General features: G+C 40.0%; 1 protein-coding gene across 1 annotated transcript in view; it reads right to left on the reverse strand.

Moving 5' to 3' along the window:
• Window positions 1-22,792, reverse strand: part of palmdb (palmdelphin b) — a 44,050-nt gene that overhangs the window by 12,669 nt on the left and 8,589 nt on the right. Inside the window, exons 2-4 of the mRNA XM_041065522.1 lie at window positions 12,777-12,827; window positions 8,927-9,007; window positions 6,654-6,784 (exon numbers count right to left, since the gene is read on the reverse strand). Coding sequence (XP_040921456.1) covers window positions 6,654-6,784; window positions 8,927-9,007; window positions 12,777-12,821 — 257 coding nt within the window. The 5' untranslated portion in view covers window positions 12,822-12,827. The remainder of the gene's footprint in view (window positions 1-6,653; window positions 6,785-8,926; window positions 9,008-12,776; window positions 12,828-22,792) is intronic.

Raw genomic sequence — 22,792 nt, forward strand, 5'->3', positions numbered from 1 at the left:
TTGAGGCTGGGTTAAATATTAACTGGGGCTTAACTGCAATCACATGATCAGCACTCAACTCTCTACTCATTTTGCCTTTATTTAAAGCATGAATGCAAGATAACATCACAAATGGCAAATTGTGTTGAAATAGCCAAACTAAAACCATTTTGGCTTGATCAGCTAGCCACCTTAGTCACCTTTGAAAAAACTGTTTCTTTCTCTGTGTGAATTTATTATTGATATAGCATATAAACCAGATGCTGGAGGATTTGTATTAAGCACCATTAATGGAGCTTTGTTTGACTGTATTTACATTTAAGCTAACTTTATATAACAATTGTTATCCCACAATGATGGAACGTTTGAGTAAAGCTGCTGCATCCCTCTGCTTTACCAAGCATCCACCTAATGATAAGCTGTGACCACTTTGCGTCAGTGTCAATGAAAACTGACAATGTTAAATTTACTCAGTAAGAATTTGAGTCCTGGTTCTACAGCAAAAATAAACCTTTGTGCCTGTAACCGAACACATCATTGGCACGTCATTGCTGTACAAGTAAACTTCAGTAATCTGTGTTTGAATGTAGCTAAATGCATTTATTCAAGTACTGTACTTGTACTTGTAGTTCTTGTATTTTACTTAATTATTTCCGTTTTATGGTACTTTGTTCTTTAACTCCACTACATTTAAGTGGGAAGTATTATACTTGTTATTTTACTGTTTATCTGACAGCTGTCACTAATTTAATTTTTCAAATTAATATGTGGGTGGCATGGTGGTGTAGTGGTTAGGTAACCCTCACAGCAAGAGGGTTCCAGGTTCGAACCCCGGCCTGGGCTCTTCTGTGTGGAGTTTGCATGTTCTCCCTGTGCCTGTGTGGGTTCTCCAGGTACTCCGGCTTCCTCCCACAATTCCAAAAACATGCATGGGATAAGTTAATTGGCCACTCTAAATTGCCCGTAGGTGTGAGTGTGCATATGTGTGGTTGTCTGTCTTTGTGTGTCAGCCCTGCGATTGACTGGCGTCCAGTCCAGGGTGTACCCCGCCTTTCACCCATAGTCAGCTGGGATAGGCTCCAGCTCCCCCCCGCGACCCTGACGGATTAAGCGGTAGAAAATGAATGAATGAATGAATGAAATTAATATAAGAATAAGAATAAGAATAAGAAATCCTTTATTAGTCCCTCAGTGGGGAAATTGCATTTAGCAACAGCAAGATTACAGTCCAGTAAGTGAAAGTAAAATATAAGTAAGACCAATATGGCCAAAACAAGATACTAAACTAAGAGAACAGCTGCTGTAAAAAGTAAATATACATACATAGATAAATAAGTAAAATAAATATGGGCTGGAGGTTGTTGAGTGACTTCCATACACAATAATATTGCACACTAATAATTGAGTTATTGCACATAGGTATTGCACTTAGAGTTGCATGGAGTTGGAATCAGTATGTGTGTTAACAATGCTCATTATAGAGTCTGACAGCAGCAGGAAGGAAAGATCTTCTAAATCTCTCCTTCGCACACCGAGGGTGGAGCAGTCTGTCACTGAAGCTGCTCTGCAGAGCTGACAGGACGTCCTGCAGGGGGTGGGACTCATGGTCCAGCATAGATGACAGTTTTGCTAGGACCCTTCTGTCTCCTACCTCTCGCACTGAGTCCAGAGGACAGCCCAGGACAGAGCTGGACCTCCTGATGACTTTGTCCAGCTTCTTCCTCTCCTTCTCGGTTATGCTGCTGCTCCAGCAGACTACACCGTACAGGATGGCTGAAGCCACCACAGAGTCGTAGAAGGTCTTTAGGAGTGTCCCCTTCACACCAAAAGACCGCAGTCTCCTCAGGAGGTAGAGCCTGCTCTGCCCCTTCCTGTACAGTGCATCTGTGTTGTTAGTCCAGTCCAGTTTGTGGTTTAAGTGAACACCCAGGTACTTGTAAGAGTCCACTCTCTCAATGTCCATTCCCTGGATGTTCACCGGTGGGGGGGCAGACCGGTGTCTGCGGAAATCAACCACCATCTCCTTGGTTTTCCCTGCGTTGATGAGGAGGTGGTTTGGCCGACACCAGTCCACAAAGTCCTGCGTCACTCCTCTGTACTCTGCATCATCGTCGTCGCTGATCAGGCCGACGATAGCAGAGTCGTCAGAGAACTTGAGCAGGACACAGCCGTCTGTGTTGTGTCTGAAGTCTGCAGTGTAGAGGGTGAAGAGGAAGGGCGCAAGCACCGTGCCCTGGGGAACACCCACACTGCAGGTCAGGGGGTCAGACACACAGTCCCGAGCTCTCACAAACTGAGGCCTGTTTGTGAGGTAGTCCAGGACCCACTCTGCCAGCTGTGAGTCCACTCCAGACCGCACCAGCTTGTCTCTCAGAAGCACAGGCTGAATGGTGTTGAATGCGCTGGAGAAATCAAAGAATAGAATCCTCACAGCGCTGCCAGGCTTCTCCAGATGAGTCAGAGCACGGTGCAGCAGGAAGATCACAGCGTCCTCCGCTCCGATCCCGGGTCGGTAGGCGAACTGCAGTGGATCCATCGCTGAGCTCACCTCAGCTCGGAGGTGGCCCAGGACCAGTCTCTCCAGTGTCTTCATCAGATGTGATGTGAGAGCCACCGGCCTGAAGCTGCTAGGATCCCTAGCATGTGGTGTTTTGGGTACTGGTACCACACAGGAGGTCTTCCATAGCTGTGGTACCATCCTCAGCTTTAGGCTCAGGTTGAAGACTCGCCCCATGATCCCACACAGTTCCTCTGCACAGGATTTCAGGAGCCTGGAGCTGATGCCGTCTGGTCCAGCTGCCTTCCGTGCCTTGATCCTCCTCAGCTCTCTCCTCACCTGGGCAGGTGTGAAGGACAGGGGTGGGCTGGGGGGGTTACTGAGTCCATGGGGTGGTGGGGAAATAGTGAGGTGTGAGCAAGAGGTGTGGGGGGCTGTAGGAGTGGGGCATTGTTCAGTTGAGCTGGAGGTGTGAAGGGCTGCGGGTGTGGGGCACTGTCCAATTGACAAGGTGTGGGGCAGCTGTGTGGGGGGAGTAGTGGGTGGCTGGTCAAACCGATTGAAGTGTTGGTTCAAGTCGTTCACCCACTGCAGGCCCCCCTCAGCCTGGGAGTGGGGTGTTTTGAAGCCTGAGATGGTCTTTAGGCTCCTCCACACCCCACTGATATTTTGCTGCTTCAGCTGCTCCTCCATCCTCTTGTACCTGGCCTTGCCCTCCCTGATCTTCCTTCTCAGCTCTTTCTGTGCAGCCTTGAGCTCCTCCTTGTCCCCTGACCTGAAGGCTCTCTTCTTCTCCTTCAGAAGAGCTTTAATGTCAGGGGTAATCCACGGTTTGTTGTTTGTGAAACATCGTACCCTTTTGGAGGGCACAGTGTTTTCACAGCAGAAGTTTATATAGTCTGTTATGGTGTCAGTAATGGCGTTGAGGTCCTCCCCGTGGGGGTTAACAAGCTCAGCCCACACAGTGGTGTTGAAGCAGTCCCTCAGAGCCTCCTCGCTCTCAGTGGTCCACCTCTTCACCACACGGGGCTCCACAGGCAGTCTGTGTACTATGGGTTTGTACACAGTCTGTAGGTGAACAATGTTGTGGTCAGCCCTGCCAAGGGGGGGGAGGGGGGTTGCAGAATATGCATCCTTTGTGTTGGCATAAAATAAATCTAGAGTCTTGTTGTCTCGGGTCGGGCAGTTGACATACTGTGTAAATGTTGGTAGCACAGAGGAGGGTGGAGCGTGGTTAAAGTCACCTGAGATGAGGAAGAGGGCCTGTGGATGCTGTGTCTGCAGTTTGCTGGTAACTGAGAGAAGTGTGTCACAGGCGATGTCAGAGTTAGCAGAGGGGGGAACGTACACAGCTATCACGATAGCATGTGTGAACTCCCGTGGCAGATAGAATGGCCTCATGCTAACAGCTAACAGTTCAATGTCTCTGTTGCACAGTTCCATTTTCACCACACAATGTCCTGGTTTGCACCATCTCTCGTTCACAAACGCAGCAAGACCCCCTCCCTTCCTCTTACCACTGTCCTTCGTCCTGTCCGCCCGCAGCAGATGAAAAGACTCCAATGCAATGATGGAGTCCGGGGTATGAGGGGTTAACCAGGTCTCCGTGAAAACCATGACGCTACACTCTCTGAACTCCCGCTGGTGCCGGGTCAGAGCCGCCAGTTCGTCCATCTTATTGGGGAGAGATCTCACATTTCCCATGATGACGGAGGGGAGAACAGGCCTGTAGCGTCTTTTCTTTTCCCGGAGTTTCCTTCCTGAACGGCGTCCTCGTCGAGTCTTACGAAGCAGCTCCGCTGGGATCATGTGTTTGTCCCCCGAGGCGCTCCGCAGCGCGATCAGCTGTTCTCTGCTGTAAACAAGACGCGCTCCGACTCCGACACACATTGTTAATAAAATAGGTGTCCAGGCAAGTGAAACTGGTAAAAAAATAGTCGGGTTGTCGAGTGCTGCTATTAAATAAGCTATATACAAAAGTTGACTAAGAAATAGAGGGTTTAAGAACTAAAATTTAGAAAAGAAGAAAGAAAAAGGATAGAGCTGTTGCAATATGTACACACAAACTGAATAATCAGTTTGTAAATCGCTTCAGAATAAATTACCCAACAGTGTGTAAAATAGTTAAATTAGTTTTACCTCAACCAGACAAACACATAAATGCAGTGGGAATAACAATTCCAAATCCATCTGTTGTAAAATAGTCTGTCTGATAGCAGCTGCCATGCTGCATATTGAATACTTTGATTTGGGTTACTTTCATTAAATTTTGGTGATAACTGACTTTTTGAGTCAGATGCAGGACTAGTTACTAGTAACAAAGTAGTTTTAAATTGTGGCATTCCTACTTTTACTTGAGTAAAGGAAATGAAATGTTCTTCCACTACTGGCAACATTCATTCAAAATAACCAGTGTTACTGGGAATTTTATTTTGTGATCATAATAAAAGAAAGCATGTTATGATGAACTTAATTATAATTCAAGAGTAATTACACTCATGATCTCTCCAGCCTCTCATAGAAAAACATACACTGGCCAGCCACAACATTAAAAACAGTTACCAGTTTTAAAACAAAAAAACTGAAGTGTCTTGAACCATCACCCACTCACTGATAGGCTTGTTTCCAGAGGCTGGCACTCTACATGCGTTTGTGTGTATGTGGTCATCGTGGGAAGCAGTGAGGGATTAGGGTGAGACTTTTTCACCTGAACTCCCTGTGAGCAGGATGTGTGTCAGTCAAAGCCCAGACAGTTAACCCTCTCTTCATTACATTGCAGGGCTGCTTAGCCATGGCTTAGTGTCTGTACACACTAACACACACAAGGCTTTACACCCTCTACATTCAAACAAACCACTGCATTTCTGTGAGGAATTCTTTTACACTATGTGCTGTGAAGCATGAAGGAAGGACATGTCAAATTTCAAGATCCATTTTATCAATTTCTGTCTTTTCTTTACCTTTTTCTTTTCTTCTTCATCTTATTTTTTTTCTTTGAGACTTAACAACCCATCACCAAGCCCCACCAACATCTCAATGTCAGGACTTAGAAATGGTAATGTTCACTGCAACAAACATACGTAGTTGCATATGAATACGTAGTAGTGGCAAACCCCCACAGACACACAAACACAGTGGGAGAGACTCTAGCGCTGATACCTCAGCTACAGCACACATACCCATGAAAAAAAAACTCTCAAATGGCCATGAATGTGCTTCTACTGAAGAAACTGTCAAAGCATCAGACGCCAAAAGTATGACAGTAGCTGTTCATGGCAAGTTAGCTTTACATTGCCATTCATGCTACTCTGTGGTCAGTAAGTGTCCTGATCACTAGAGCCATCACAAAGATAGTTGATGGTGAAAGCAGACCCATGTCAGTTTAAAAATGTAGATCAGTTGGTAGTTATGCTGGATACCAACCACTTAATAAAAGTTAGAAAAGGAAATTAGATGAAAGTGGGCTCTTTTAATGGGTACATCCCAGTGTCTTATTTAATCTCCCCTCACTCCTTATGTCAGCTGGTGTTTTAGGTCAGCCATTAAAATATGCCATTATTTTCGAAAGCACCATTGCAAGTTTAATTGTAATATGTTATTTGACAAAGTGATTAAAGCGTATAGAAATGCAGGAAAAAGCATTCAGTTTTTTTCTCACTTCTTCTCACTCTATGGCTTTATGATAGAGGAAAACATACAGCTTGTAAGTATCTTATTTTAATTTAGTTGAAATTATTTGAATTACTTAGCTTACTATTTGTTTGCTTATCTTATTTTTGTTTGTTTCAGTGATCAGATTTTAGGTACCTCATTGTATGCAAGAGTTTAAATAGGTCAAAGCAACTCCTGGAACAAAGGAAAGAAACTAATTCACTCATCTCTATCATCGTCCATCATAGTTCAGTTTATGTGAACATTCTCTTCGTATAGTTCATTTTGCATTTCAAAGTTTGACTGAAGTGACTCCAAATTCTGTTTTCTGCAGCAATCTGTTTTCCCCACTGAAATCCCTGGACTTTTTCTTTTGTTTTTTCAGGCATCAGTGCACCTGAACCAAATATAAATCCCTTCACCCACGTGTTTTATTCCTTCTGACAGTTTCTTTGCCTGTTGTGTCCAGTGTGGGATGTACTGTGGGATTAACTATAGTTTCCAGGTGCATTCAGGTTCAGGTTACCTGAGGATGTTACTCTGCAGTTGATCACTCTGCTGTTGTTCATCCTGAGCCTGCAGCCTCATGGCCTCCTGCTCCTGCTCTGATTGTGGACTCAGGCCATCCATCAGCCACTGCTCCCTCAGGGCTTTTTTCTGTCAGTCAAACACACCAACACACAGGAACCTCAGTTTTAGATGCCAACAGTATTCAGTATTTTATTCACATTTTAAAAGTTGTTTGTGTCACGGTGACACCTGCTTTGTCTCAAATTTCCCCTTCAGGCTCACAATGTCTCTGTTCCCTTGTGCTCTGGATCTTTATAACTCTTGTTATTACCAACCTCTCCACTAGATGCCCTCAGAGTTTCCCATCCCTCAGTAAGCACAGTCTAAGTGTGCAGTATGTACAAGAGCTCACTATTGAGGACCATCAAAACTGTAGGGTAGGCCCCCTGGGGAGGCACAGAGCCAAATTAAGGGGGGTGTGGATGACCAGGGGAGCAATATGGAGTGAATGCCGAATTAATGTAATCTGTATAAGGAAAATAAACAAACAAGAGTTTGCTGATGCTATCGTGCTGACCTGCTGATCAGATTGGATCTGCTTTTATTAGTTCATTAGTTATTATCATTCTTAATGACTGATAAAAATTGTGGGTTGGGGAGAGGCATGAACTTTTTTTCAGCTTCTGAAGGGAGGCATGCCAGGACAGGTTTGACAACCAAAGGTATAGAGTAAGAGCACAGTTCTACGGATTAGTTTGTGCTGGTGTCACTAGGGTTGTTGCTGTCAAGCCACCATAAGTCAGGAGAGAGAAGAGTTGATGAAAATGCTGCTGTGCTCATTTTGTAGCTTGCTTCACAGCAATCATGTTTTTTTCAGACAGAAGCTAATGCTTCTATATTCTATACTTGCCCTGGGTTTTGCATTCAAGGCTTGAGACAGGTTGCTATCCTACCTTTTACTTAGCTGAGGCTGTAACTTCAGCCCAAGAGGAAGACTGTAAACACAACTCAAGGCTGCAAACCCCCCCCCCCCCCCCCCCCCGAAAATAAATAAATAAATAAATAAATAAACATCATTATGCTCCTAAAAGGATGCTAGAATTGAAAACCAATCTAACCTAAGGTGGTGAAGGACAGAACAGCTGGTTTCAATTGATATTACTATTATTATTATTACTTTTCTTTATATACTTTTTCTATTATATGTCAATCACTGATGAATCAAGTGAATAAATCACAGTGAACCAAAAATGAGACAGCCTTTATAATTGTCTGATTGATTCTGTGTACATGTTATCTTGTGTTTCTCTTCTCTACCATTGGTGGATAGATTTATTTCAGGTAACTTCAACATATATTCAATTTAGCTACAATTTAACTGAATTTCTTATTTTTACACAGGAATCGGGTCTGAGCATTTTTAAATCCCTACAAGTTCCAGTTTAGCTGACCCCTTTCTAAAGCGCAGCAAAGCTAGCCAAATGTGACTTAATAACATTGTCTCTCATTTCACACAAGCTGCTTAGAAAGTACCTTTCCATTGCCAAACCCACGATAATGAAAATGGGGATCACAGCAAAGTCTCAGAAACACCTTTCAGCCTAATGAACTCCAATACAACACCAGCAGTAGCTACAGTGTCAGAAATGGCGAGAGTTGGCTCAAAACCTCCCTGCTATGAGTTTGTTTTGGACTTTTTCTGCCCCCCCGGTGGTCATACAATTACTTAATGCAGCTTTGAATAAAAGATAGTTTATTGCTTCCATATGATAACTTGGAGTAGCCTAATGCCTCTCTTAGTCTTCTCTATATGAAAATTCTGGGTTTCAAATGGCTTAGAATTTTAGTGCTTATAAACAGTGGTTGTGGGCCAGAAGAGGCTGACTCTGACGTGAATGAAGGTGAAAATACAAACACTCTCATTTGGAACAGAGTGAAATAGGTGTAGGTAGAATAAAAACAATATTACAAGGTTATATAACGCTACTGCAGAGGGATTACAGGTAATAATTTTGAAATTAAGGTCTGGTCTTTTGTGTTTGTGTCTGAGTTTGCACAGAAATGAAACAGAGATTGTTGAGCTTTTATTAGCTTTGAGGCAGTAAATGAACTCACAAAACCCTCATTCCAGTGTTTCTCCTGGGGGTCTTTACAGTCTCTTTCAGTGTCTGCTCAAGACACAGTTCTATTCTGTAGTGTTCTTTAGTAGGTAGAATAAGATGTAGGAACCACATTTGGACACATCTGGTGCATTACATTTTCCGGTTTTCTTGTTATAGAAAAATGTACCTTAATGTACTGGAGTTTTAATTTCTCCTCTTCGATCTGTCTCCTTTTCTTGGCAATATCCTCTTGGATTCTTCTTTTGTCCTGTGGGGGCAAATCAAACACATGTTTGCATCATGTGTACATTTTACAGCATGGAAACTATTCCACCTGTTGTCTTCTCGTGCTGACACTCCAACCTTGAGCTGACAGCTGGACACCATCAGCCATAAATAGCTAAAAAGCAATACAACCTTCATGGCCTGAGCCAGCGTACCTGTTGTTTGTGTGTGTGCTTGTGTGTGTATTTACATGTGTGTTTGTCCATCTGTTCACTACAGCCACTACAACTTTCCCCTGTTAAGAACCTCCTGTAGAAAAGTTAATTCATGTCAAATGAAGTTAGAGTGTCATTTAAAGTCATTTAAAATTGGACACATGTTTGTCCTACCCAGATAACCACAAACAAGCACACTACTTAATGGCTTTAATCATTCACAGAGCATCAAAACAGCCCTGTGTTCCTGGATGTCACACTGAGGAGGTTCACTGCTGGCTAAAATCAGCTCCTGGATCCTGGATCAGTGTGGTACTAAGCCCCAGTGAAAGGGGATCTCCCTGATGACGTGTGCTGGTATTTATAGCCCAGTCTCTGTCTGCGCTTGACTCTATCTAACTCAATGACATCAGTTTGCTTAAATGTCTGGACTATGAAAACTACTTTACAGAGACAACTGGCACCATGATAATTAACTGGGAGAGGCTTGCTGATCAAATGACCCACATTTCTTGTCAAGTTTGTATTCCACTTACAGATGTCAGGTGGATGGGGTTTTCAGATGAGTCTAATTTGTCTGCAAAGCACCACCACTCACTTGTATTAAACATTCTTTGCAATGCTCAATTTTGGCAATGCTCTCCAAAAGTATATTTATAAGTTTTCTCTTAAAAACTTCTTCAGTTTTGAGCCCAGTTGAAATCCCCAAACCCAGAGCTTTTTGCAACAGGGAGAAATTAGTGTGAATAGAGTAATAAAATCAATCAATAAAATCATAAAACATCTGAAATATTCTTTTTAGCATATAAGGCTTAGTTATTTGACCTGTTTTTAGACTTTCTGAAATCACTGAGAAATTATATTAAACATTCTATATCTATCATTTCCAAGAATTTAAGCAACAAAGATCCTTAATAAAAATAAATGTGAAATGTTCAGTTCTCACCCTTTATGGTTTTTGGTTGCACCATCTATTCCCCCAAATTAATTTATTCTACATCTTTCATGTATCTGTGGAAAATTTTGGATCTCCTCAAGAATTTCAATCCTGTTGTAGTTATAATCAAAAGTTGTCTGTAGAACAGTGGAAATGTAGAAAGGTTTGTAAAGATGGAGCAATGGCTGTGTGCACTAGAGTTTAAAGGTGTACAATAGTACCCTGTGAGCCCAAAATTCCCCCTTGCATTAAACTATTGCTGTGATGGACAGACTAAGAACTTCTAAAAAATCTGAGAACAGAGAGTGAATCAAACTGATCCCCACCCTGACACACACACACACACACACACACACACACACACACACACACACACACACACACACACACACACACACACACACACACACACAGAGCAGGGAGAGAAAGATTGGTTTTCTCTCAAGTGGATGATAATCACTTTACGGCTCCAGAACTATGTCTTAAATGACTGTCAGTTTGTCTTCCTGTTTCTTATATCATGTTACCTTCTTTCTGCCACAGTTGTGCTGCCTCCCTGCACACTGTCAGGGGAACTGACCTGCACAGCTATAGCCAGAATTCTGAAGGTTTTCCTCTATAGCTCTGTCATCCTGCAACAACACACCCACACTTTTCTTTATTTTCAGACTCTGCTTCAGTGCTGCATCATGACATCCTCCTCAGACTAAATATCACAGCACTGAATCATTGGGATGCAGTTACTTCTATTGCCAGACATATAAGGAACAATTTTCAGACATTCCAATGAGGGTAATACAGAGGAACATTATTTACCTGAGAAAGACATTATCAGTTGAGCCACTCCTTGTTGCTCTGAGTTTTGACTCAATTCTGCATATGAGCCACATTAGAATTAGTTGTTCATACTGTAGATTACAGGGTTTAATAAAAGCTTGTCATTTTAAGAAAGGCACCGCAGACGCTGTATAATTGCTAAAATGAATTTCTCTGAAACTGTAATCCAAATTAACAGCTCGAAATATATGAGCGTCATTCATCAATTGGATGAAGAATACAAATAGTACTGGTGGTACAGGGGAACCAGCAACCCCCCCAGTGCAGCACAGATTTGAGGTCAGTCCTTAGGTCAATTTTTATTGGAGGAGACACGCAGTTCCTCACACTCTTAGCAATGGAAAACTCCCAGACCAGTATCCTGAGAATTATGTCCATATTGGATGATTCTGCACCTCACACTTTAATGAAACCAATGACCAGTGGATGTGGCGTCTCTTTCATGTAGCAGAGCAGAAAGTGTGTGATGGCTGAAAGGTTGGTGAATGGAAAAAAAAAAAAAAAAACGCAACAAACTCTGGGCTAGATAAAAAGTAGGGATGAATAGGGATGTATCCTCCCATTCTTTAAAGGATATGCTCACAATTTTGACTGTCGTACAATAATATTTCCAAGTCCACATGCACAACAGGGTACTGTTTGCTTTAACTGTTCCTTTTCTTTCCCCTCTTAGTTGAAGAATTTCCTTTGTGATGTGATTCCATTTTAAGAGACGTGAGGGCAAAATCCTCAGTCCTTGTTCTTTGGAAAAATGTATTTTAACATTCAGCTGAATGAGTATGAGGCTTCAGCAGTCTGAGTTGTTTTAATATGGTAAGAGGGTACACTATCTTCCAGGATTTAGTATGAAATTCCCTCTTACAAAAACAGACCGTAACTTTCCCTGTAAAATTCCCACTTGTATTGTCTGACTCAGACTGCTGGAGCCTCATTTTACAGTAACATCAGCTGAGCTTAAAATGTATTTTTTACATAGAACAAAGACTGTGGATTTTATATCCTGTCTCTCACACTGAAGTCATATTAGGAAGGGATATCTTCACAGTCTACCCATTCAATGTTCATTATGGAACAAGTGTTAAGACAGACTTAAAATTTTCACAAAACACAACAACTTTCGCAAAACACGACATTTGAGAAAACACAACAACATTTAAGATTATTTATTTTTTATTTTTATGATTATTAAAAGGTGGGACAACACTTCTAGTTTGTGACTGGACATAACCCAACTCCCTAGCAACAGTTCAGTGTCATTTCGTGTTTCTTTTGTGAACTACTACCTTGCAGTGTCCTTGCCCAAATTTTAAACTGAGTTTGAAAGGATGAAAGAGGATACTGAAACTAGAAGGGAATATTTTAACTTGAGACTTTCATGTGATGCAATTCTTGATATGCTTTCAACATATAGCATAATTTATTTTTGTGGAACCCTTGAAAGCACATTTAAAAGAATTAGGATTGAGGAGAAAGGGTGGCTACTCTTCAACAAGTAACATCTGGAGGGCCATTCTAGTTAACTTTAACACATGCCCAGAGTTTTATCAGTTGCCTGACAGCAAAACAACCCATCGCAACCAACCACAGAAACATAAAGTTTAGTGTATCCCTCCAGCTCATCCAATCTAACATCAACCCACTTAAACACATCCACTGAATAAACTCTGAATTGACTTGGGTTCTGTCTGTCTTTGTCTCTGTAATCTGAAATGTTATGATTCCTGAAAAGTTGTGTTTTGCTGAATGTTGTTGTGCCCCCCACAGAGAATATCTGTATCCTAGTTTCACCATATTACTACCATAGGCACGGGACTGGTCCTTACCGTGATCGCCTGGAGCCTCTCCTTCAGCAGGTCAGCCTCCTCCATATTGACCTACAGGACAGAGTACATGACAGTGAATTAACTGGAGGCAGAAGTGAGAGGACAAGGGTCAAAACTTTAAACTCAGCAGCAAAAGTCAAACAATAATGAGCAGTACCCATTAAAGTTTTTAGACCCCATTTCTCCAGGTGCTGTAATTCAGTGCCTCACTGTTTTTGAAATTTAAGCGTAGAACAAATGAGCACTTGGATATTTTAAAAACAAGGAATCATGGAATCTTATGTTGAACTAAATTTAATCTAAATTCAGAAAGTTCGTCCCAACACTGTTGAACTTGCAGGTTGCTTTGTTTTCACCTCCTTTCCAGCTCATCTCAAACCAGTTTGACGGAGTTTAAGTCTGGAGACTGTGCTGGTCTTCCATAATGTGAAGCTACCATCTAATTTTTTTCTTCTGCTGTTTTGGATTATCTTGCTATAGGATGAACCCCTGATTAACCAGTCTGTCTTCCTTAGTTACTTGCCTTTTTCTCACCATTCTGATAGAAATATACAGTACTACTTCCTGGAGTACAATATTGTCCTAATAATGCATAAGAGGGTGTAGTAACACAGTTTGTTCCAACACTGTCTTTATACAGACAGAGTTTTTAAGTAATTAGCGAAAGTTGGGACACCTGTAGGAACAGTCTGCATTAACTTTCCTTCCACTGCTGCAGGAAAGCTGTAAATAAATCCAATTTCCTAGTTCCTGAAAAAGGCCAGTTTTCTATAATGTTTACCAGGAAGCAGATTGCTGCTTACCATTGTATTCTTTAAGGTTTTCCACTGGACTTGAACTGATTAAATTTTAATGTGAGGTAAAGTTTAGGTAGAGTTAAAGCCTAAAGTGGGCTCTTTAATAGTAGATCTTTTCTTGTCGCTACAAAGTTTTAGTTTTTTTTAATTGTTACTGAAAACTCCTCAAATAGTAAATAGCAACAATAAAAAGCAGTAATAAAATGTTCATCTTACTCATTTAAGTATTATTATTGTAAATAATCATTCATACATCATTAAATCATTTGATTTGAGGCACTGTCAACCTAACCCAGAGACTCTTTGAATAAATCTTTAGAAAAATGTTTTGGAAAGGAGTCTTGTAGTTTTTATAAAATGTCACTCAAGCACGGGGACATAGTACATTTGTTGTTTTACAGTACAGTTTTTATTTATTTATTTATTCATAGTTGGTTATTGTTGGTATCTATAATGTGACTGGAAGTATAGTTGATCAAATTATATCATATACTATAAAAGGCCAACTACATAGTGGGTGAATGTTTTACTTCTGAACAGTATTTGTCTCTGCCACCAACAATTTACTGTGCTACATCATAACAAAAAGTATGTACATCATCTTTGACAGGGAGAGAGACAGAAAGAGAAGTAGCATGTACTTGTCACATGTCAGAGCGATGATTGAGCCAGGCCTGAGGAATGCCGCAATGACTGTAGGGAATGTAACATGATTGTGTTGGCACTCTGTGTTATAATGCATGACAGTAAATCAGACGAGAACAGAATGGCCTAGTACAGTTCTGTTGAAAAGGGAGAACTGGGTTCAAGGAGAACTCAACAAGACACAAGGTCTGCAGTAATGTACTGTGGGAGAAAGAGAGGCAGGAGGAAAGAAAGAGAGAGGGAGTTAGGAAACACGTCACTCAAAGTTTTATCATGGAATTACTTCTTTCATTCAGCTACCATTCTGAATGCTATCATTCAGCTACAGTTGTTGGATGTGTCAGAGTACCAGAGACTGGCAGACAGTTTTGGGGACCAGTGTGAGCTGAACCACCTGCAGCTCAACATCAACAAAAAGGAGATAGTGGTGGACTTCAAGAGACACCTGGAGTCCTGCTGTTCCTCTTTCCATTTGGGACAGATGGTACAGGAGCACACTTGGTGTCCCCTTGGACAGAAAACTGGACTGGATGAGAAACTCTTCACAGAAAGTTCCTTGTGCAGAGACTCCAGTCCTTCAACATCTGTTGCACCACACTGTAGTTGTTTTATGGGTCTTTGGTTGCCATTTTCTACACTGTCATCTGCTGAGGTGGAAGCCTGAGGGTGGCTGATACCAACACATTAAACAAACTGATGACTAAACAAACTGGCTCAGTCCTGGAAATTGGAGTTGGACCATCTGCATGTAGTCGCTGAGAGGAAGATACTGTCAAAACTCCTCTCCATCATGGACAATGTCTCCCACCCTTTACACAGTGTTCTGGTTAGCCAGAACACTGTCTCCCACCCTCTACACAGTGTTCTGGTTAGCCAGAGGAGCACGCCAGCAACTCAGAATGAGTGATCCACTGAAAGCCACAGCAGTTCCTTCCTTCCTGTGGTCATCCAGATATACAATTCATCCCCTTTCTGCTGATATTGAACAATTTTTTTTACAACTCCCACAGTCTATTGTTGACCCATATTACACTTTTTATTTAGTTTACCTCTGCACAGTATGTCTGTTTTACTTTTAAATTACTGTTATTCTACTTTGTACGCTTTTGTCCACTGTGATTCTACCTCACACACTACTTTTTACTTTTTGCACATTTGCGTTTATACCTTTTTCTGTTCACTTACTGTGTATTCATCATTATTACTATTTTATAGTAGTTTGTTTTTATTGTACTACTAGTTGTAGTAGTAGTAGTAGTACTGCATATTGAAAAGTTGGAACAAAGCAGTGTTCCTGCGGGGATCAGTAAAGTTTTTTCTGATTCTGATTATGAATAGAAAAGACAGACCAAAGGAAAGAAAGGATGGATTCTGCATTGAAGTTGTATGTGAAAGAAAGAATGCAAAGCACCTGACTTCTAACTAATTTGTTAAATTGTTAAATCTCGTTGCACTGTACAACCTGTATTCTGCAATGACAATAAAGATTCTTCTGATTCTTCGGTTAAACAGGTTGAAAGAATAGAATAGAATAATGCAACATGACACTGACACCATTTCTATTATGTCTCCTATGTAGCCATTTTAAAATCAGTGAATATATTCATAATGTCTGGTCACACAATGTCAAATTTGTACTAAACATCAATCACCATCAGTCCACAACCCAAACCTTCTGTAGTTGCCACAGATATTGAAATGTTATTGAAAATGTTGCCAATGAACATTTAACAGAAGAATTACGCGTCCAAAATTTCTATGGCAATGTTATAGCCTTTGATTTTAGTTAGGTGACATTGCTGTCACTGTTAACTCACTGTCCATCACTCCATCACAGAGACCCACTTGTTCCACAATGCACTTGTTATCTAGAGCATATTTACAATATATACAGAGACAGGGCAGGGAGTGTGTCCTTTACATAGAAAAACACAGCAACAAGTTTAAATACTGATACAATCCAATTTTTAAAACATTGGCCATCTGAACCTTGAATACTTATCATCTAAATGTTGTGGTGAACTGTGTTTTCTAGAGAGAAAGCTCATAAATATTGCTAGAAAAGTTGTTTATAAGTAGCACTCGTAAGCGCACTATTAAATGTTTTATATTTCTGGGTTTTAAACAAAATAATGATAATATGGGGCCAATAAGGGCCTCTCTGACCACTCAGAAAACTGAAGGGATTGGCCCCCATAAGACCTTAAGTACCCTGACATGAATTCACATTGGAGAGTGAGACTAAACACAGCACAATTACATGTATTCAGTTTATTTATATGGCTTAAATATATAATCCGAATGTCATTATGAAAAGCCACTTACACTCCTGAAAAGACCAACCCTATCTCCTAGAAAACACGGAAACACAGTTACTGGCTGGATTATGTTCAGAGACAGCATATTTTTTGAATAAATGAAGCGCTACATTTATTAATAGCAGCAGAGTTGCCAGGAGGTGGTCGGGGTGGATGGCAGACAATCTGTTAGTTGTTAGGCTAAGGCAACATAAGTTCTTTGGTTAAGGTTAGGGAAAGCTTGTGGTTTTGGTTAAATCTAAATAAACACTGTGTCTGTAGTCACTGTAAGCTTTTTTTTTTCCTGTATTAAACCAGGCCACAATCTTTCCCTAAGCAAGAGCTAAGCGCCAAAACATAACCATCAAATAAGTTGAATAATGCTGTTATTTCTGCAGATTGATATTTTACCACACGACTGGATATTTTGACAGAAAACAAAGACATTGTCTGTGAACATTATACTATGTTCAGTATCAACATATTTTCGACTTGTTAGTAAGCATATCTCTTACTTGGTACTTACTGTATGTATTGGTAGGTTTAAAGGAATCTAAACTATCATCATCATCCACAGTGCAGTTTAGAAAAGAATATGTGAACCCCAAGGCTAATGACATCAGCAAAAACTAATTGGAGTTCAATCAATGAAACAAGAGCAAAGATGCAGGTTAGACATACTCTAAGAGATGGCTTGAATCAAAAACACACACTCAAACATTTTGAGTTTGCTATTCACAAGAAGCATCTGCTGATGTCAACCATGCCCAAAAAAGGGATCTCAGAACACTTACAATCAAAAATTAGATTTGGGAATTAGGGTTGCAAAGTAATCTCAAATAATTTATACATGTGTAAGTCCACCATTAGGCAAATTATATACAAAATGGAGACAATTTATTACTGTGGCTGCTCTCCCTAGAAGTCTATGCCCAGTTAAGATAATTCCCAAGGCATGACACAGAATGCTCAGGACACCACAGAGGAAGCAACAATCAAAAACAAAAACAGAAAAGCAGGACAATGACCCTAAACATCAAAGTGGATCTACTATAAAATGTTTTCAAACAAAGAAGTGTAGCCTTTTGGAGCAGCCCAGTCAGAGCCCAGGCCTCAATTCAATAGGTATGCTGTGCAATGACATCCTAAGAAGATGACTGAGCTGAAGCAGTTCTATAGGAAGGATGGTTCAAAAATGTGCGTATTTGTTTCTAGAGTGTGAAAGCTTACTCACTTACTAGTATCTTCTGCAGCTTTCATCCACATCAAGTCTCCACAACCTCTTTCTGCTCAATGTGCCTTAAATTGCCCCCCGGGGACAAATAAAGTTCTCTGATTCTGAATCAGAATCTGAATATGGACATATTTTGCGGTATTTTATCAGCAGATCAGTTTTAAATATTGCAGGGAGGACTAGTATAAGCAGAAACAACCACAGTGAGCTGTTAGATCAGGAGCTGCAGATTGGCTCTTAAAGTGGTTTGGATGAATAAGCATATCTCTGCATGAATAATTGCATGAATAAGCATGTCATCAGCCTAATGTGCCATTCCAATACAGCTTCAATGGCTGTGGTTACTCAAGGTTAAGCTCAGCTTGAGTTTCCCCACCCGTGTTAAAAAGTGAAAAATAATAACCTGAATCTTAGTTCAACACAGTTCAAACAGTGGAACCTACAGGAAAAACTGGATTCATAAGACTTACAAATAACTAGCAAAACTACAGACAGGCTATTTGCTGGAAAACTTTAACTGCTGCTCTCACAATGAGTGTCTATCTTTCACAATCTCTTCAATCCTTCGCCCTCCATTGATCCAAATTCTGTTTCAAAAAATGCCATCGTCTGTAACTGTGCTGTTTTTACATAATGCCACTTCATGCATCCTGCTATAGAAAGGTCATCAGTTGTAGGAGTTTTAGCTCTACATAAAGTGAATACCGGATCAGTTTGCAGACAGGAAATGTTAAGGTGCTGGAAATACATATTGTAGGAGGGAACACGATTCTCAGCGATAAATAAGCAGGGACATGTTTATTTATGTATTGCTAGTAGCACCTGAGCTGAGTAAATTTCTATGTCAGTCCATGTACACTGCAGCTTGCTTCCTCAGTATGCCAGATACATGGCAATACATAGGTTCATGTCCAGTACAACTAAAAGGTGGCAGAGTTCATACTGACTCAAAAGTGCTATGCATGGCATTTTCAATACCTCCTTGTCAAGATAATTGGAATGCATGAAGCTGTGGTACAAGAATGGCAGCCTGTCTCACAGCAGTGGTATAGTCAGTCGCCATGTACATGTTCATATCTATTTTAGGTTTTGTAAAGTCCTCGAGTAGAGAAAAGTCTTTGGACACAACCACAGCATTCATGCACCTTTCCTAGTGGGTGTAAACACACAATCACCACCACAAATACCACCAGACAGTGATGATTCCCTGTTATTTCAGCAGCAAATTAGCCTATACAGCTCAGTGGCAAAGCCAGCTGTTGCTCTGTAGCTACAAATCAATGAAAACGAAGACGCAGCAGTTCTTCATTTCACGCTGGCCCACACAATCTGCACATCCAAGACCTACTGCCATGCAGATTAGGTCAGGAAAAGGTTTTGGTCATGGTTTGCAAAAAAAACTGCCACACTGGAATTACAAGCAGTTCCACCAATCCACAGCAAATACAATAGTTTAACTTACTCATATATTAAATCTATTACTTTTAGTTTATTAACTGATTACATGCTGTTTAAAGGAATACAAAAACATATACAGGATGTGTAGACAGAATGCCCTTGATAGTCCACACAGTTCACACTGTTGGCTGAGAGGGAGGGGATCACATGAACTCCAGTCATGTCAGTACAAGTCTGTTCTAAATACCATAATGTATGTGAGTAGGCGATTATATTTTTACATATTCAATGCTCAGCCCCCTTCAACACCCACACACATACTGTCTAAAATCTTTCACTCACACATGGCTAACCCAGGCACAGCATTCACACAGTAAAATCTGAGGTCTATTTCCTACCATTAAACATCATTCACCTTAGCTCTTAGTCATAAACTACTTATCAACTGTAGGGAAAAATCTAATTAATTTGCATTCATACATTTACATACATACCTTTAAAATACATCATCAAATAGAATAAGCAGGTCTATTTCCTACCATTAAACATCATTCACCTTAGCTCTTAGTCATAAACTACTTATCAACTGTAGGGAAAAATTCTAATTAATTTGCATTCATACATTTACATACATACCTTTAAAATACATCATCAAATAGAATAAGCAAGGCTTTTTTGGGTGACAGCTTCTAATATGCCATTAATAGACTGTGAGATTCATCATTGTCATACTCTGAATCATACTCAATGAATCTGTCCTGTTCACAAAAAATCAAATAAATTGTCTTGATTTAATGCAACAAAAATTATTCAAACTTGCACCTGTTTTTAGTTACACCTGGCTCAAGCAATATAGATTAAGTTTATGTAACAATGTTGAGCAGATCTGTCAGCAGTTTGGAAAAGAAACAGGAAGTGGGAAGGAGATGAGAACTGGAGGAATGCTGGGCTTGGGAAAAAACAGTGGCTGTCAACATTTATGTTACAAAGCATAATTTTCCAATAGAACTATCCAACTCAATAACCACACAGAACTCACACACACATTAAAACAAGACTGTTGTCAAGTAGAAAATGAAAGCAAATCTGTCAACATAACCTGTGTTCACTGACATAAACTTCTCTTGGCTGTGTGAATTATGACTCTTGTTGATCAAAAAAGCATAAGTAGTGTGGTGGTGTGGTTGCTGAGGTAGAGTTGTCGGAAGACTGTCAGCGGCAGATTGATAAATCAAAAAGGGTGTGAGTTTGACACAGGAAATTGACGGGTTTTTTTGTTTGTTTTTCAATCTAGTAATGAAATAAATTACATTTGCAACAGTCAGTCAACTAACTTTGTGTTTGTGTTCAGCTCAACCTCTGGATGGACTCAAAACTCACTGGAAACTGTGGTTCTTTCTGTTACATACCTCCACTGTTTCTTCTTGTCTCCACAGGCCCATGAAGTATTCATAAAGCCCTGAGATATGTGCAAAGGTTTCACTCAAGTTGAAACATTTTTACCATTCATTTTCAGTTCATTCCCAGAAAGTTTTTTTTGTCAAATCACATCTTTCCACTGACTTTGAATCCACCACCTCTAACATTTGCTTTGAGTTCTGTCTGTGCACACACTAACACATGATGTCCTATCAATATGAAATGGCCAACAACATATTTTGTTGTTTAGATGGACTATTAGCATTAAGTTAGTCATGTTAACTTTATACTACAGCAATCCTTGTTGTTCTTATGGGTTCTTAGTAAAACAAAAGTATACAAGCATACAATAGCATATGCTATGCATGTATAAGTGTTACGGACATTGTACAGTTTGCTGTCAGCATTTAACAGAGAGTTGTCCCAATTTAGTCCTAAGATAGCTTCTGTATTCCACTAGCCTTCATTCCTCAGTATATCTTAATGGAAAAGGTTGGTCTAATACAATCCTTTTTTTTTCACATTATCAGCGTTTTATCTAGAGAGATTAGCCACAATATGGCAAATGTATCAAATATGAATTGTAAATCAATCATACCATTGAACTGGCTCCCATGTTCTTTCATTGTAATGACCATTACAGGTGATGTAATTCTGTTTGTGTTTGTACGTTTTGGTCTGAAGAGTGAAATGATTCAGTCTAGCATACAGAGCAAAATCAGCAGTGTCAATTCAACTCTAATAGAGTTAAATTCAACACTTTAAAAGTGTCTATATTGGTCCACACTAAATCGAGTTAATTCAACACTTTTGAAAAATATTTTTACACTGTGAGAGCTGAAGCAGCACTTTCAGTAGTTGACATTTAAAGTCAAAACTATGTTAACACTAAAGACAATGTGAAATATAACTCAATATTTAACTCTTTTATGTAGTTAAGTTCTATTTTAAACAACACTACTGGGAATTAATTAGTAATCCTAATTTCACTCCCCAAAACATTACATACTACTAAAAATTATTTAAAAAAACACACAATACACAAAACTTTATAGTTTGAATCAACTTGTATTTCAAACAAGCACAACATATAAACAGCACTGCCTTTGCTATAATGTCCCAACAACAGAAGCACTCCAAAACAACAGGTTACACAATATGACAATGTGGCACAATGTATGTTTTTTCTTCCATCTCATTAGAAAACTGTTTGTCATAGGGTCTGTTATAGATCAACTCCTTCATCAAAAAAACAGCTAATGAATCTGCCCTGTCCTCAACACAGTATGCATTGAAGTGATCATCAAAATAAAGTGTCCACTATGCAAGTGAAAATGAAAGCTTGATCATCATTTATAATGATGATTGTGATCTTTCTGAAAATTGGAATTTCTATACTTGTTCTGATACAAACAAACATACCAATCAGATATTCTGTTCCATAGTTTTTAACCCAATTAATGGTTGACACAGTGGTTGAGTATACATTCACATTAAAAAGAGCACTTAACATCTCACAACCCTCCAAGCTGTCAATGATTACCTTCTTCACTGGACCAAACTCAAATCTCTGAAAATTACAATTTTCCCAGTGGTAAGCTAGCTGTCTTTGGTGTTGTTTCACCAATGCTTTTGTAATATTTTTGAAATTCTTCACAAATAAAAAAATTATGTTTGGCCTCAAACCTCATGCACCATACATGAAGGAGGGGACCTACTTTACAAATGCAGCGCAGATAATGTATCATAAAATGGTGCTTTGGAATCAACCTTTTCTGAGGAAATAAAGATTTGAACCATCTTCCTCCGTGTAATATCCTTCAATGCCTTGGTTTTGTCATATTCATCCAAAACATCTTGTCCCCCCGGCTTGGACTGGAGAGCATCTCTAAACATCTAAAAGAGAAAGAATCAGAAAGGTATAAATTAATTTAGCCTGTCCAACAACAAAACCACATCTCATCTGCACAGTATCAGAGAATTAATAACCTGATATATCATTCATTGAAAAAAAGTGGAGGCAGTTACACACCTCTTTCAGCAGATTCCCATTCAGCATGCGTTCTTTTTTCTCCGTTTGTCTGAACAATCACAGTTGCATCTGATGAATCAGAGGATAGGTGCACAGAGGACGAGTCTGACACATTCAAGAATGACATGTCTGACACAGGTGACTCCAACGAAGCCCTGTGAAGGACAACTGTAACACAGTTGAAAGAAATATAC

This window comes from Toxotes jaculatrix, chromosome 20 (genome assembly GCF_017976425.1).
Source record: "Toxotes jaculatrix isolate fToxJac2 chromosome 20, fToxJac2.pri, whole genome shotgun sequence".
Classification (NCBI taxonomy): Eukaryota; Metazoa; Chordata; class Actinopteri; family Toxotidae; genus Toxotes; species Toxotes jaculatrix.